The following is an 18,091-nucleotide window of genomic DNA, read 5'->3' as shown; positions in this document are numbered from 1 at the left end:
GAACTGGGGACCCCGATCAGAAACTATGTCCTCAGGCACCCCGTAGTTCCGGAAGACATGTGTAAACAGGGCCTCCACGGTCAGTAGGGCCGTAGGAAGACCGGGCAAAGGGAGGAGACGGCAGGACTTAGAAAACCCGATCCACAACGACCAGGATAATGGTGTTCCCCTGTGACGGAGGAAGATCGGTGAGGAAGTCCACCGACAGGTGGGACCAAGGCCACTGTGGAATGGGGAGGGGATGTAACTTCCCTCTAGGCAGGTGTCTAGGAGCCTTACACTGGGCGCACACTGAACAGGAGGAGACATAAACCCTCACATCCCTTGCCAACGTGGGCTACCAGTACTTCCCTCTAAGACCCCGCACCGTCCTATCAATACCCGGATGACCAGAGGAGGGTAGTGTGTGAGCCCAACTGATCAATCTATCGCGAACACCAAATGGGACGTACCTCCGACCAGCTGGACACTGTGGTGCGGGGTCTTAGAGGGAAATACTGGTAGCCCAGGTTTTAACCGTGACGCCCGCTCGATGTCCGCGTCCACCTCCCATACCACCGCTGCCACCAGACAAGAGGCCGGAAGTATGGGGGTGGGATCGATGAACCGCTCCTCGGTATCATAGAGACGGGACAGCGCATCGGCCTTAGCGTTACGGGAACCTGGTCTATATGAGATGGTGAAATGGAATCTGGTGAAAAACATCGTCCACCTTGCCTGACGAGGATTCAATCTCCTCGCCGCCCGGATGTACTCCAGATTACGGTGGTCAGTCCAGATGAGAAAATAGTGTTGCGCCCCCTCAAGCCAATGTCTCCACACCTTCAGAGCTTTTACCACAGCCAGAAACTCCCTGTCCCCCACATCATAGTTTCGCTCCGCCGGACTGAGTAAGGGGAGTGCCCGAGCGCTGTGATAGCACGGCTCCAACACCAGCCTTGGACGCATCCACCTCCACTATGAATGGCAAAGAGGGGTCCGGATGCGCCAACACGGGAGCATCGGTAAACAGAGCCTTCAGACAACCAAAAGCTCTGTCCGCCTCCGCCGACCACCGCAAACGCACCGGCCCCCCCTTCAGCAGTGAGGTAATGGGAGCAGCCACCTGCCCAAAACCCCGGATAAACCTCCGGTAGTAATTGGCAAACCCTAAAAACCGCTGCACCTCCTTTACCGTGGTCGGAGTCGGCCAATTACGAACGGCCGCAATGCGGTCACACTCCATCACCACCCTGGATGTGGAAATGCGATACCCCACGAAAGAGATGGCTTGTTTGGAAAACACACATTTCTCGGCCTTGACGTACAGGTCATGCTCCAACAGTCGCCCAAGTACCCTGCGCACCAGAGACACATGCGCGGCGCGTGTAGCGGAATAGATCAGAATGTCATCAATGTACACCACCACACCCTGTCCGTGCAGGTCCCTGAGAATCTCATCTACAAAGGATTGGAAAACGGCTGGAGCATTCTTCAACCCATATGGCATGACGAGGTACTCATAATGGCAAGATGCGGTACTAAACGTGGTTTTCCACTCATCTCCCTCTCGGATACACACCAAGTTATACGTGCTTCTGAGATCCAGTTTTGTGAAGAAGCGTGCTCCATGAAATGACTCCACCGCCGTGGCGATGAGAGGTAGCGGGTAACTGAACCCCACTGTGATGGAATTTAGACCTCTATAGTCAATGCACGGATGCAGACCTCCCTCCTTCTTCTTCACAAAAAAGAAACTCGATGAGGCGGGTGACGTGGATTGCCGAATGTATCCCTCTCTCAGAGATTCAGTGACATATGTCTCCATAGCCACGTCTCCTCCTGTGACAGGGGATACACGTGACTCCTGGGAAGTGCAGCGTTAACCTGGAGGTTTATCGCACAATCCCCTCGTCGATGAGGTGGTAATTGGGTCGCCTTCTTTTCACAGAAAGCGATAGCCAAATTGGCATATTCAGGGGGAATGCGCACGGCAGAGACTTGGTCCGGACTCTCCGGCGACATCCTACAGTCCGGAACCGACAGAGACGGCCTACAGTCTGGAACAAGACATGCCACAAGAGGTCTCTTCACAGTCCCCAAGTCCAGAACAGACTATGGGAGGCACACAGTACTAAATAGAGCCATGACTACACGGAACTCTATTCAACATGAAGTAACTGATGCAAGCAGTAAAAATAGATTTGAAAAACAGGTAAAAAAAACAGCTTATGGAACAGCGGGACTGTGAAGCAACACAAACTTTGGCACAGACACGCACACACACACACACACTATACATACACATGGATTTGGTACTGTAGATATGTGGAAATGGTGGAGTAGAGGGCACACATTGTGTTGTGAAATCTGTGAATGTATTGTAAAGTTTTAAAATTGTATAAACTGCCTTAATTTTTTGAGATACTCTTCCTGGGGTCCATCAAAATTATCTAAAAAAATTAAGGCAGTTTATACAATTTTAAAACATTACAATACATTCACAGATTTCACAACACAATGTGTGCCCTCAAGCCCCTACTCCACCACTTCCACATATCTACTGTACCAAATCCATGTGTATGTATAGTGTGTGTGTGTGTGTGTGTGTGTGTGTGTGTGTGTGTGTGTGTGTGTGTGTGTGTGTGTGTGTGTGTGTGTGTGTGTGTTGCTTCACAGTCCCGCTGTTCCATAAGCTGTTTTTTTTACCTGGGATCTATAATAAATACAAATACAGCTTTGCACACTCTTGGCATTCTCTCAACCAGCTTCATGAGGTAGTCATCTGGAATGCATTTCATTTGAGTTTGAGTTTATTTTTTATTTTTACAGGGACAGTGCACATTAATCAACGTTTCAGTAAAAGTGCCGGTTTAAGCCGCCGGCTACTTTTCAACCGCAGTCCTTGGGCAGGTTATTAAAAACAATTACAATAACAATACAGACAATCATTGAGCAGTGAGCATATGAAGAGCAACATAGCACTAACAAGACGTAGCATGCAGACAGAGCAACATAGCACAAAAAGCAACAAGACAAAATCCATAAAAGCAACAAAATGTTTCCACACCTCACAAGCAACAGACAACATGGAAAGCAGCAATACACAACTAAAGATTATGTTCACAAATCTGATTGGCCTTTAGCCATGTCTTCCTGTTTTTTGTGAACGTGTGATAGGTGTTGCAGTTATGTGTGTCTGATGGCAGTGTATTCCAAACATGGGAAGCTGTCACAGAGAAAGCAGATTGACTAAAGGTGCTTTTTCTTAAGGGAACTATACAGTCACCTCTCATGGCAGACCTTGTGGATCTGCTGCCAGGTTTAACAAAAGTACTGAGTGGAGGGGGAGCCAGGCCATTTAGGATCTTGAATACAAGACATGCGTCGGTGTATTGCACAAGATTTTCCCAACTCAGGAGCTCATGCTTTCTGAGGATGTAACAGTGATGATGGCTATTGGGCTTCCTATCAAGCACTTTGCGAGCCTGTTTGTAGACAGACTGAATGGGTTTTAATGTTGTACAGCAAGCTTGGGCCCAACTAGTCAAGCAGTATGTTAAGTGGGGGAGTATCATAGATTTGAAGTACAGTTTTGCTACCTCTGTAGTCAAACAATTTCGTATAAATCGGAAATTAGCTAGGTTGAGTTTGGTTATTTGAATTACCCTTTTCACCTGCTTTTTAAAAAAGAGGTTGGAATCAAGTATGATGCCAAGGAACTTAAAATCAGATACCACCTGGAACTTCTCCCCTGACACATAGACATCTGGCTCAGTGGAATCAGTTGCCCTCTGTGTGAAGAACATGCAGACAGTTTTTTTCACATTGAGATGCAAACATGAGTGACTGAGCCACTTTGTAACCTGGACCATTACAGTAGTGAGTTCTTGTGAAGCTTGTTGTGTGCTCTTTGCATGCACACATGTGTGCCTAGTTAAAAGTGAATTTGTGATTGGCATTTGAGCCAATCAATTGTGTTGTGACAAGGTAAGGGTGGTATACAGAAGATAGCCCTATTTGGTAAAGACCAAGTCCATATTATGGCAAGGACAGCTCAAATAAGCAAAGAGAAATGACAGTCCATCATTACTTTAAGACATGAAGGTCAGTCAATTTTGAAACTTTTAAAGTTTCTTCAAATGCAGTTGCAAAAACCACCAAGCACTATGATGAAACTGGCTCTCATGAGAACACCACAAGAAAGGAAGACCCAGAGTTACCTCTGCCCTCAGCTGCAGAGGATAAGTTCATTAGAGTTACCAGCCTCGGAAATTGCAGCCAAAATAACTGCTTCAGAGTTCAAGTAACAGACACATCTCAACATCAACTGTTCAGAGGAGACTCCACATGTGTGGTTCCCACCATGAAGCATGGAGGATCCGGTGTGATGGTGCTTTGCTAGTGACACTGTCGGTGATTTATTTAGAATTTAAGGCACACTTCACCAGCATGGCTACTACAGCATTCCGCAGGATACGCCATCCCATCTGGTGTGTGCTTAGTGGGACTATCAATTGTTTTTTAACAGGACAATGACCCAAAACACACCTCCAGACTGTGAAAGGGCTATTTGACCAAGAATGAGAGTGATGGAGTGCTGCATCAGATGGCCTGGCCTCCACAATCACCCAACCTCAAACCAATTGAGATGGTTTGGGATGAGTTGGACCGCAGAGTGAAGGAAAAGCAGCCAACAAGTGCTCGGCATATGTGGGAACTCCTTCAAGACTGTTGGAAAAGCATTCCAGGTGAAGCTGGTTGAGAGAATGACAATAGTGTGCAAAGCTGTCATCGAGGCAAAGGGTGGTTACTTTGAAGAATCTAAAATATATTTTGATTTATTTAACACTTTTTTGGTTACTAAATGATTCTTTATGGGTTATTTCATAGTTTTGATGTCGTAAATCTCTGCCTATCCCAGTCTGCTGTCCCCACTTGCATCAAGATGTCTACCATTGTTCATTTACCCAAGGAAGCAAAGGTAACTGAACTAAATGACTATCGCCCCGTAGCACTCACTTCTGTCATCATGGAGTGCTTTGAGGGGCTAGTTAAGGATAATTTAATCTCTACCTTACCTGACACCCTAGACCCACTTCAATTTGCTTACAACCACAATAGATTGACAGACGATGCAATCGCCGTCACACTGCACACTGCCCTATCCCATCTGGACAAGAGGAATACCTATGTAAGAATACTGTTCATTGACTATAGCACAGCATTCAACAGCATAGTACCCTCCAAGCTCATCATTAAGCTCAGTGCCCTGGGTCTGAACCCCGCCCTGTGCAACTGGGTCCTGGACTTCCTGACGGGCCGCCCCCAGGTGGTGAAGGTAGGAAACAACACCACTTCGCTGATCCTCAACACTGGGGCCCCACAAGGGTGCATGCTCAGCCCGCTCCTGTACTCCATGTTCACCCATGACTGCGTGGCTACACATGCCTCCAACTCAATCATTAGGTTTCCAGACGACACAATAGTAGTAGGCCTGATTACCAACAATGACGAAACAGGCTACAGGGAAGAGGTGAGGGCCCTGGGATAGTGGTGACAGGAAAATAACCCCTGACTCAATGTCAACAAAACAAAGGAGATGATTATGGACTTCAGGAAACATCAGAGGGAGCACTCCCCTATCCACATTGACGGGACCGCAGTGGAGAAAATAGAAAGGTTTTCCTCAACAAAAATACACGTACCACCATATCATATAACAATTTGCCTGTGAATAACCACACCTTCATACAAACGTGCTACTGTATGCAGAATTCTTGATGCACAACCGAAGATGCTGCCATATCCTGCCAGCACGCCCACAAGCGAGCCACTCAGGAGCATAATGATGACGCGTGGAAGAGGGAATGGAATGAGATGGGAATAGCAATTTGTTGCAAGTTGTGGAGGAGGGCTAATAGCTGAACAATAGACTATTCAACCTTTACTAAAGAATTGTCTAATAGCCGAGCTATGTGTGAACCCCCCCCCCTCTCCTATCACAGACCAGATTTGCCCTAACGACGAAGGAGTAGCTTGCTACTCAATGTAATAAAGTGATGACTTTTCAAATAAGTTACCTTACACATTATGTTGGCTGACAATATGTTAGCTACGCTGTCCTTACGAACAACATAGCATATCATTTCAGCAGTATGTACCGGTATGTTAGCTAGCTGCCTTACGTTAGTAGTTATACATCAAACTTGCCAGTATATTATCTATAGGCTATCTAACTACCCAACGTTTATTGACTTGATTATTCTCGTCAATCTTAGCTTAGCTAAATGGTATAGTTGTTGTGCTTTCTCAATGGACATTTGGGTGCTTTCGTAAATTCGCTCTGGCTATCTATAGGCTGGAGAATAGAACGAGTCATAGCGGCTTAAGAACGTTGGCTAAACTGGAACACTAGCGCGAGCCCATAGCAAATGAATGTAATCGTACGTTCGCAGAACCTGTTTTGACTGGAGTGATGCTTAGAATTCCATAAAAAATGTAGCCCTTTTTATTTAACCACTACAATCTGTTCGTCGGACAAAACTGGAAAAATACAACTTGGGTAGAAAGTAAACATCCGCACCTTGATGGTGTCAACTGTGCTTATGTCTGTGTAATGAAAAAGTAGGGAAAAAATAAAAACTCCTATTTCTGGTCTAGCGATCGATGACAAACGAGCTCGCTGCCCAGACTTACATAATTACAAAGAGGAGAGTCTCTTGATTAAAATGGTGCCCGTGTAACAGTTGTGCTTCCGTCCCTCTCCTCGCCCCTACCTGGGCTCGAACCAGGGACCCTCTGCATACATAGACAACAGCCACCCTCGAAGCATCGTTACCCATCGCTCCACAAAAACCACAGCCCTTGCAGAGCAAGGGGAACAACTACTTCAAGCTCTCAGAGCGAGTGACGTCATTGATTGAAACGCTATAATATTAATCAAATTAATTAAGCCAAATTTCTTCAAATCAATCCCATATACTCGGTTGTGCATCAATAATTATTACAAAAAAGGTTTTAAATTCTCTGTTAATGCAATACGGAATACTATCAAATGCTTCTCAAAGATGCTCTCTGATGGTCAAACTAGCAATAACTTGCAGTAACAGAAGAAATGGCTGACAATTAAATGACGTGCCACAGAATGCTGCAGCAGCATGCAGGGTGTGCCGCAGTATGATGCAACTGTTAAAGGAGGAACCACTGTATAAGCAGACAATGAAAGCTCTTACAATATTTGATGATTACATTTTCCTAGAACAGGTTATAGGCTACGTGTGCATCACCAAGTCAGAACAGTAGGCAAAATTAAGAGGGGTAAATAGACCAAATTATTAGGATGAGGCACATGGGCTACTAATATCTTACAATTTTTAAAATTGTATTTAACTAGGCAAGTGAGTTAAGAACAAATTCTTATTTACAATGATGGCCTACTGTACAACATACACTTTCTTAGCTACAGTATACATCCTTTGTGGGCAAATTGTGTCATCAAAGTCTGGCATTCTCTGGATTTATGGTGCTTTCAAAACAACTGGAGGCCAGATTTACAATTCCGAGTTGAAAGACTGTTCAAAATGTATTTTCCCAGTCGGAGCTCAATTATTCCCGACTTCCCAGTTGTCTTGAACTCCATGAAGTCAAGTTTTCACAGTTCTGAGTTAACAGTTTTGAGCGCGGCACAAATCATGCTTTATTTACAGCATGGCCAATGTTGAATGTATATAATTTGAAACTTGGAAAAGAGCCCCTTAAAATCCCAGATTTGGGACCACACTGCCACTGTCACTGATTCCTTCCAAACCACTCGTTGAATTTGCGATTTCCAACTTATTGTGTAATGTTTATGTCCAATGGCCGATGAGCACAGATACATTTTATCTATAATTTCTCTTCATATGACAAGGATTAAAAAGGATTTGCCAGTAGATTGTTGACTTGATTCATTATTTGTGGCCAACGACCTTGAGCCTTCTTCGATGGGCACTTCTGTAACTATGGCAGCACCCAAAGGGCCAGAATTTTCGAGGTCTCCTCTTAGACTTTGCAGTGACGTAGTGTCCCCATGAGTGACAGAACACTGAGCCAATCACGGCTCCATATTTTCTGCTGGCTTGCCCCACCACAAAAAAACAGTGAGCTAGGCTGAAACACCTGCATTTTGGAGCTGCCTTACTCAGGAAAACAAGAGAGAGACCATGTTTCTACGCGGCTTTATTAATTCAATGATATTTTTACATTGTGTGCATACTGATATGTGACACGTATTAATGCCAAAATAACATGAAAACCAGGCAAGCCCCAGCTGCCCTGAATGAAGGGTCGCCACTGCAATGGTGTAAAATATAGCTATCCACTGTAAAGCAGCTGTAAACCTCTGTTGGGAATTTGGCATGGCCAAACAATCACCGCAGTAGCTTATGCTACTTATTCCTTATAATATATTATTATGGACTACTGAACTTAAACAAATACTATGCAATGCAATGCATACCATGCAGCATTGGTCATCTTACCTGAGAGTCCCAGAAACAAGATGCAATCCTTTCTGCTCAGCTGTCTTGCATGTCTAAAAACGTTTTCGTCTTGTCTGCAGACATCCAGCCCTTGTTACAGATTTGGCCCCGCTGGAATACTGGATACACAGAAATATCGGCGTGGAGTTTTCAACCGGCAAGTGGATCAAATCTGTCAGTGTGTGAAGAAACTAAATGTCAGGTTTTGCCCTTGTCGTACAGTAAAAGTGAAAACGTCCTTTAATTAATTTGTCGCCAGGTTCATGTAACACATACTGTCATGTTGGGAAGATTCTGAGACAGATGCACTTATTTAATATGCCATAAAAGAAGCACTCCTGGTTTGAATTTGGCAAATAATCAAGCTCAGCTTTTCATCAGATGTGCTAGTTCTGGAATAGACCAAATAAGTGGAATTGACAGTGGGTAGCCTACTATGCAGGACAGTCATTAAGGTGAATATTCACATTTCTATCATAAAGTTATAGTTGTAGTAAGTTTATACAGAAGCCTAACCATAAAAGGAGACATGCTTTTCTAAATGAACAACTGCATTGCTTTATTGCCGTTTCAGCATACATCCAACACCCTATGCATTTGGGCTAAATGAAGCAGCATTTACATATTTGTCGTGTGTGTCAACATACAGTTTTAAAAATTAGGATTCATTTTTCTTTACATATGATACATTTTTGCACACATGTTTATAAATATCAATAAAATCTGTCAAACTTATCACACACCATCTAAACCAGCCTTGAAATGATGTAACTTTTTTGTATTCACAGCTCCGTTTAATTCTTACACAAATGCTCACTCTGTGTATCTATCAATACAGAAAAATATATAAAACTGTGACCAACCAAAGATTTACAGTTTGGCAGAAAGGCTAGTAAGGTCAAATGCCAAACAAAAGCACATGCTCCTGTGACTGACAGAATAGAAGTGGTTTAGAGCAACCTTCCTGTCTCCACTTCTACTCATAACTGCTGTTTGACAACCTGTAGTTGTATGAAAGGATTTTACCAAAAAACACAACATAGAAATGTACCTCTGGTGGGATACATAAAAGTTTAAACCCTAAAAAGAAAACTAAAATATTAAAACAGAAGTGAAAAAGGCATCTTGCGCCAAAGCAGGTCATGTACCTCAGCCCCAGGGGTAGCGAAGCCAGAGTTCTGTGGTTTAGAACAATGATATTGAAGGATATCCACTGACGCAAGTGTCTCATGACACCAGTTAGTGATGTCAGTTCACTTATGGTATTATGATAACACGATGCATTGATACTGTGTAAGCCCAATAAGACACTGCCCCCAATGTTGTTCTCTTCACTGTTTAACCTACACTGAGGACATTTCATGGTATATGCCAATTAGTATAGAATAAGGGCTACTGATTATAAAATGAAATATCAGTGTGATTTATGGTGAATGGCATGGTATGGAGAAGCCACATGATCACTCAGAACTAGGACACCAAGAGATGTGTCAAGTGGGTTGCTTGCTGAAGTGTACATGTGTCAATGAATCTATGCTACAAGTTAACTATTCACACCAGCACAACTTTCCGAGTCAAAGACAATGTAACGCAGGATATTTTTCTGAGCCTGCAGCAGCCTCCACCCCTTACACAATGGCTTTTTGGTGATGGAGTTTTCAGTTGATTTCCTTGCAGTCAATGTTATAAAGAGAGCACGTGCAATCCGTCGAGCCTCCAGTTCAGGCACTCTCCTCCGTGAACACGGAAAATACCAAAAACAGTTCATTCAGGTTCTCTATCAAAACCAAGCTAATAAATACAAAACAACCAAGTGACCAGATTCCATTGATCCTTAGTGTTGACTCTTCGGGTGAATCTCTGTGCAAAAAAATTATGGGACTTTTAGAGTCTCATCCTTATTGGCTCCTCAGAATGTGGAAGCCAATGTGTAATTGGAGTGAAAGGCAGCTAAAGCAGAGGATGTCCCTCTCCAGTCAGCAGTCACAATAGTAGAGTATGTCATGAGGTTAGGTTGAGACTGATAGAATGAGAGAGACCACTCCTCCCCTTCCCACAGAAACCCTGTAACAGTCAATAGGTCAAGGGCCTACCCTCATCTAAAACCACCGCTTTGCTAATATGTCGTGTTCTACACATGTAGTGCATTGAAACAGGTATCATACATTGAATTCCTTTACATCAGCAGGACCTAACCTCTTTCTTCCCTTTGCGTGTTTGAGATTAAAATAAATAATAAAAAATAGTTCCCCATTCTGGAGAACCACTCCAGAAGAACTTCTGAAGTTCTGAGAAAGTCCAGGCTGTAGTTGGTCCTCCTACCGTGATTTGATAGTGAGGGGATATATCACTGGAGGTAATGATGCCTGGCTGGTGGCAGGGTAGATATGTAAACATTATAGACTGCTCCAACAGAGGAGCCGTAATGGGACAACTCCATTCGGCACACATTCTCTGCTGGGTTATCTGGGACCAAGCATGAGACCGTGGGTTGGGCCTTCACTGAGCCCTGACACAGAGGAGGGGTAGTGTATTATCTGAGTTACGGTGGATGGTGAGTTTAGCCTCTCCTCTTCAGGCCCAGTTGAGGTTGAAGCCCTTGGAAAGCATGACAGACTCCAGGTCCTTGTCCTCCTCCTTCTCACTGAGCCTCTGCTCCTCCAGGAGGGCTACCAGGGAGTCTCTCTGCTCCACCACCTCCAACATTTCATTCAGGATGTGCTTCTCCTGTGCCAGCTCCACCTCTGTCTTCAGGTGGTCTGAGGAGGAGAGGGGGATGAAAGAGAGAAAGAGGGACAGATAAGTAGAGAACTCATATATGGAGAGGAAAGTGAAAAAAAGTGTCTCACTCTGAGGTAATCAGGATTTGATGAAACCATGAATGTTGTTTCCCATGGTCCTGTACCTTTCATATTTTTTTATGCTGCACACGAATTGCCCTTGGGGGAAAATAAAGATTTATTGAATCGAAAATTGGCGGTCCTTACCTTCAATTGCCATTCGTTCCCTCAGGTCCTGCTGCAGTCGACTCTGGCGATCCTCCAGCTCCAGTTCTCGTGCACTGGGGGACAGAAAGATAGACTTACGGCCCAACTTTACACCTGTGGCCCTGAATTATGTCTCACGTCTAAATGATGTCACCAGTCTGTCTAAATGATGTCTATCTACCTTTAGTTACAGCACCTTATATAGATACAGAGTTCACCTTCCGTAGGCCTATAACAAAGAATAATAATGGTTAACTCACAATATCATCAGCTCAGATTCGTATCGCACCAGGGCGTTTTTCTCCTGGACCAGTTTGAACCACTCCTGCATGAGCTTGGGGTCGTCCTTTTTTCCCATCCCTGGAAGAAGAAGCAACAAAGAAAGGGAAGTGAGGGAAACGGCAGGGCAGAGGAGCCTTTAGGTGGGTCTGATGCAGAGACTGACACAGGCAATGCAATGACAGCCAAGCCAAGACGTCTTTGTTCTGGGAATGGATGGCGAAGTGGGGATGCTGGGCCGGACTGTTGACCAGGGGTCGGGATGGTCTTGCCGTATGCCTCACAGAAGATGAAGTGGAGGAGATTTCAACTTTGGAAAATGCACGGGAAAAACAGGTGTTTCAAAGTTGAGAGTTTGTGTATCACTAACTTCTGAGACAGACGCCCTTGCTACTGTACTGTAATAATAATAATAATCAATAACAACACACTGAACAAAAATATAAACGCAACATGTAAAGTGTTGGTCCCATGTTTCATGAGCTGAAATAAGATATACCAGAAATGTTCCATAAGCACAAAAAGCTTATTTCTCTCACATTTTGTACACAAATTTGTTTACATCCCTGTTAGTGAGGATTTCTCCTTTGCCAAGATAATCCATCCACCTAACAGGTGTGGCATATCAAGAAACTGATTAAACTGCATGATCATTACACTGCTGCACCTTGTGCTGGGGACAATAAAAGACGACTCTAAAATGTGAAATTTTGTCACACAACAAATACAAGGCCACAGATGTCGCAAGTTTTGATGGAGCTCTTCCATGGCCTGCATACTCACCAGACATGTCACCCATTGATCATGTTTGGGATGCTGTGGATCGGCATTTTACGACAGCACGTTCCAGTTCCCGCCAATATCCAGAAACTTCGCACAGCCATTGAAGAGGAGTGGGACAACATTCCACAATCAACAGCCTGATCAACTCTATGCGAAGGAGATGTGTCGCATGAGACAAATGGTGATCACACCAAATACTGACTGGTTTTCTGAACCACGCCCCTACCTTTTTTTTAAAGATATCTGTGACCAACAGATGCATATCTGTATTCCCAGTTGTGAAATCCATAGATTAAGGCCTAAGGAATTCATTTTAATTGATTTCCTTATATGAACTGTAACTCAGTAAAATCTTTGAAATTGTTACATGTTGCGTTTATATTTTTGTTCAGTATATATGCCATTTAGTCCCACCTGCATACATTTTTAACATACGGGTGGTCCCGGGAAACAAAAACACTATCCTGGTGTTGGAAGCGCCATGTTCTACCAACTGAGCTACAGAGGACCACTATGTTCAGAACAGTTGTCGTCTCCTACCACTGTGTCCCCCTTACGGAGAGGGCCATAGGTAGGGGGACAGGGCAGAAAACCGTGGTCTATTCCACCACGTTGTACCCAGGACGTTGTACTCAGGGAACCTATGGAAGTTCTACACAGAGATAAAACACCAGAAAAGTTTATTCTCTATGGAAGTTCTACACAGAGATAAAACACCAGAAGAGTTTATTCTCTATGGAAGTTCTACACAGAGATAAAACACCAGAAGAGTTTATCTCTATGGAAGTTCTACATCCCTACATGCAACAATGTACCACCAGTAGAAATAAAGGATCCTGTCAGATCCTATTTATACAGAGCGGTTTCAAAAAACCTGTGTTATGAATTATTTAATTCTCCCTATAGCTTCTACTACTGGGTCAGATGATGGCGCCGATCTGTCATTTAGACCAATAGTGAAGCTATCATACTCCCCTATTAGATCTGCCTGAGAGAGAGGCCTCTACTGGTATTTGGCATGCATTACTGCAGTCAAGGGCCAGCGGCCAAATAACTTTTACCCTTGTGCCACTGTAAAGGTGGCCAGTCCATGCTATGCTATAGAAAGTCTGCTAGCATTTTTCATCTGTCGCACGTAGGTGGGAGCCAAGCGGTTTCAATGAGACACTGGGGGGCAAACCATTGATGCAGCATGATGTACTTAGCTGGAGTGGTGGAGTGTCTTGCAAAACGAAAAGGAAAAACACAGTACACACACAAATCGAATGGCTGTGCTCTCGGGTGCTGCTGCCGGCTTTCGCTGATTAACAGACAAGGACAGAGAGAGGCAAAGCGGAGTTCCTCAGACGGAGGAACTCAGACAGGACAAAGAGGAGATGGAAACAGGTGGATATGCTAACTTATCCAACAATGTGCTTGCTTTTCCCTCTCCCTCTCTCTTTCTCTTTCTTTCTTTGCGCCTCGTCCACCACCCTTAGCCCAGGTTCCAAGATCACAGGAGAGAAGAGCCACAGTTAACAACATAACACACATCCAGCCTGAAAACCAGATCGCACAGAACACACACAGGCATGTTTTGTTTACATTGATCAGAAGGCTTCTCAAGCAGTTTCACACAGACATACATGTGTTAGAGACAGTAGACCAGATGATCCAGAATGTTGTATTTTGATAGAATATGCAAAACTGAGATGTGTCACAAGCTGTAGGACTATCGCTCTCTTTATCAAAACCTTGTCACACACAGTCTTAGTTGTAACACACTATAGTCGAGAGAGAGGCTGTCAGGCAGCTTTCACACACTATAAAGAGACTACACCACTCAGTAGTGGGAGATAGATGGTTTTTCATGTCAATTAGTTTTACAGCAAACAGAGGACATGCTTTGATTAAACACACAACGAAGCAGAGTAGTTTCCCCTTTAGCTGCAGCCTCTTGGAATGATGGAAAAATGTGCACAATAGTTGTTTACTTACTTGGGTTGTTAACCAGGGTTGAGGGCTTTCTAACATGTTTCTGCTTGAGACTGTAAATCTCAAGGGCAAATTCATCTAGGAGGGGTCTATAGAAGCGTCCATGTTACTATTGGCGACGGTGTGCACTAGGTTTCGGAGTATCCTCAACTCAACAAACCAAAAGTCGCATAGACATGTCCTGTCCTTATTTTCTCATCTACACCGTTCCAGTTTCCAAATGTCTACAGAAATGTGTGTAATATTCAATGTGATACGACTATGGTAGATAGCGAACGGTGACATCCTGGGGAAATCTACTGAGCCTGGACACACAGAGGGAGAGGAGGAGGAAGAGGAGGGGGGGTGAGGGAGAGGAGTTTCAGGAGACCGGGGGGAGGAGCCCAGCTTCGTGGATCCCCGCGGTCGGTTGCTGTGGTAACCTGAAGCAGCCAGCAGCAGGCAAGGCAATAGGTTACGTTACCTTCAGAGGAACAGCAGGGACAGAAGGAGATAGGTCTTCGGCGAGGGGTCCCGACAAAGGGCTCAACTACTTCCACAACATAGGGAAAGAGTGCCAAGGAGTGAGGTGGAGGAAGAGGAGGAAGAAGTGATAGACAGAAAAAAAGTGTAGAGGACATAAAGCGTGAGAGGAAGTGTAGGAGGGAGGGAGAGATGGGGGGGAAGATGAGGAAGAAAGAACAGTGAGGAGAAAAATCTAAAAGAATGAGAGCACTAGGGGGAGGAGGAAGAACTGAAAGCACCTGTAGAGAGGAGGTGAGAGAGATCAGTTGTGTGGGGTCAGAGAAGGTGAAAAAAAGGAGAGTGAAAACACAAAGGGTTGGAAAGAACAGGGGAATAATCCTCGTCTTTCATCTGATGGACTCCGAATAATACTCCTCAAACTCAGCAAAACTGTTTTGTGCATAGAGTTCTATGGGGTGATACAAGAGCCTTCACAATACCAATGTTGTGTAATGTGTTGACAATGCTCTGCAAATTAGATTAATCTAAATAAAAACAGATTTTTATTCATCATCACTTGAGATTTACAGAAATAGAAGATAAATCATCTAAGTGGGAAAGAGTTAGTTATTCCATCTTTGAAAATATTTCAGCTCTCCCAGGTAAACATAACTTGTATTTGTTGACGTTGTGGCTACTTTTGAAGTGCAAATTAGCATTTTTGTGCAAATGCGTGTGAACCTCCGTGAGAAAGTCCTCACATATAACGAGGTCATACTGTCTACCGGATATATTGAGTAGAGAAACACTGTACTAGGCACAAACTGTAAAGTGAAGAGGAGATATAAAGTTATTGAGTTTCTCAACGAAGAAGAGCCTTCTATCAGAGAGTGTATCGGACAAACGATGAGTAGGGGATGGTGTCATACCCTGTCACACACCGATACAACAGGAAATGCACACAATGTACTCAACAGTCTGAGACTTGGGTGAAAGAGCGCAGAGAGAATGGAATGCTGGTGAAATTAACCACAAGAGACTATCACAGTAGAATCATAATAACTCTCCACTCAAACAAGATAGGCTGTCTCACACACACTCACTGCTGTGAGATTTTAAAGTGCAATGGTTCCGCCTCATACCTCATAACACCACAGTGATTGATTATAATGTGTATGTAAAGTACCAAATCATTGAGAATCATTGTGAAACTAGCGTGCCTATTTGAGGTGATTATGGTTGTAAATGGAGTGATAGATAAGATGTGTCATTGCAGTCTACCCTGCTGGCCAAAATCGAGAGCATGACAGCAGTTTCCTTTGTTAGCTTTTAGTACCCCCTGCAGGGCTGCTGCACACACAGCACAGCCATGCTGCTTCCCTCAATAGCCTGTGTTTCAGAGCATGATTTGGCCAGTGCCACCTAGATGGAAGCCAGTCCAATTGACTTCACCACACAGGGTAACACTGTATCAGGCAAAAGTTGCAGAATGCCGACCATGCATACCTTGTCCCCCACACAGCCCAGAAGCTTGAGACCACCAGACATACACTGCATTCATTTTGGAAGATCAAACCAAGTGTCAATGGTGTCTCTTTCTTCAATTCCAGAAATACTTACCTTCAATGGATGCCTCATCTAACTTTACTCAAGAAACGAAACATTTAGAAATTGTTGCATGCAATTGTACCGAGGGTCTATAAACCACATAGTGAGGAACCATAGTGAATGTGATCACACTATTGGGGGACAGTGACCAGATATATTTTTCCAGTGTTACAACACTCCACACCATCTCCTGTCTAATGGGTGACAACGACATCATCATCACAGAGAGCGGGACAGTCAGACAGTCAAGACACCACATCCACGCTGGGTCACTAATACAGAGACTCTTTTGGACAATCACAGGCAGCATCCAAAATGGCACCCTATTACCTACGTAGTGCACTACTTTTTACCAGAGCCAAATGGCCCTGTATGGGACACTAGTTTAGACCAGGGCCCGTACCCAGTAGTGTGCAATATCGGGCCATGGTCAAAAGTAGTGCAATATATAGGGAATAGGCCATTTTGGATGCACACACAATGTGAATAGGACAGCTATGAGGGGTCAAGACCAAACACTGCTTTTCAGCACAGACATGTATATTACAGGGAGTTATGCAACAGGGCAGGTATGGGAGAGTCAGAAGAGCAGGAGCAGCAGAGCTGGGACTACAGGGATACAGCAGCAGCACCAGAGCTGGGACTACAGGGATACAGCAGCACCACCAGAGCTGGGACTACAGGGATACAGCAGCAGCACCAGAGCTGGGACTACAGGGATACAGCAGCAGCACCAGAGCTGGGACTACAGGGATACAGCAACAGCACCAGAGCTGGGACTACAGGGATACAGCAGCAGCACCAGAGCTGGGACTACAGGGATACAGCAGCAGCACCAGAGCTGGGACTACAGGGATACAGCAGCAGCACCAGAGCTGGGACTACAGGGATACAGCAGCACCAGAGCTGGGACTACAGGGATACAGCATCACAGCTCTAAGGCTAGTCAAGGGCCAGGAGTTTAGTTAGGAGTTTTGGGGTCAGTAAAGGGCAGGGTGCACTATTTTCCAGTTGGGTAAGTGGGTGTGTGTGTGGTTCTACTTTAACATTATCATAAATAGGTGTGTTATGTGTTAGCATGTGTGTGTTTTTTACTCAATGCTTTCATAGTTATTATACTTGTACACTATTCCAATGCATAGATGTTATTATGTAATCCAGGGGTTCCCAAACCTTTTCCACTTGGGGCCCCCTTCCAGCATTGGGGAACATAACTTGCAAGTGCCATGTCTATTTCCTTCAATTCTACACATTTTGCCATGGGGTGCAAAGAACATTTTTCAGTTTTAAAGCACATTTTCTTGCAATTCTATACATTTTGTGACCCAAAAAATTACAACAATATTTATGGGCAACAAAAAAAACATTAGCTGACATGGGCTACTTGATCTGGACATTTCTGACAAGTTATAAATAGCTCTCTAAGTAAGGTATACAGTGACTGACATGACAAGAGGAACTGATGATGTACTACCTAATTTGGAAATGACACCTTGCGCATTCTACTATTACAAC

At 44.3% G+C, this 18,091-nt stretch overlaps 1 protein-coding gene across 20 annotated transcripts in view; it reads right to left on the bottom strand.

Moving 5' to 3' along the window:
* Window positions 1–9,034: 9,034 nt before the first annotated feature.
* The window catches only part of LOC115197409 (protein-methionine sulfoxide oxidase mical3a), a 188,464-nt gene continuing 179,407 nt past the window's right edge, over window positions 9,035–18,091 (bottom strand). For 15 of the 20 annotated variants that reach the window (XM_029758880.1, XM_029758885.1, XM_029758886.1 and 12 more), the window contains 4 exons: window positions 14,988–15,053; window positions 11,749–11,848; window positions 11,489–11,562; window positions 9,035–11,260 (listed from right to left, as the gene is read on the bottom strand). In XM_029758880.1, the coding sequence (XP_029614740.1) occupies window positions 11,076–11,260; window positions 11,489–11,562; window positions 11,749–11,848; window positions 14,988–15,053 (425 nt within the window). In that variant the 3' untranslated portion in view covers window positions 9,035–11,075. Of the gene's footprint in view, window positions 11,261–11,488; window positions 11,563–11,748; window positions 11,849–14,987; window positions 15,054–15,142; window positions 15,268–18,091 lie in introns of those variants that run through there. The other 5 variants (XM_029758889.1, XM_029758891.1, XM_029758902.1 and 2 more) reach the window with 2 other exon arrangements.

This window comes from Salmo trutta, chromosome 7 (genome assembly GCF_901001165.1).
Source record: "Salmo trutta chromosome 7, fSalTru1.1, whole genome shotgun sequence".
NCBI lineage: Eukaryota > Metazoa > Chordata > Actinopteri > Salmoniformes > Salmonidae > Salmo > Salmo trutta.
Note: the sequence above shows the minus strand (reverse complement) of the source record. Positions and strands in the feature narration are given on the sequence as shown.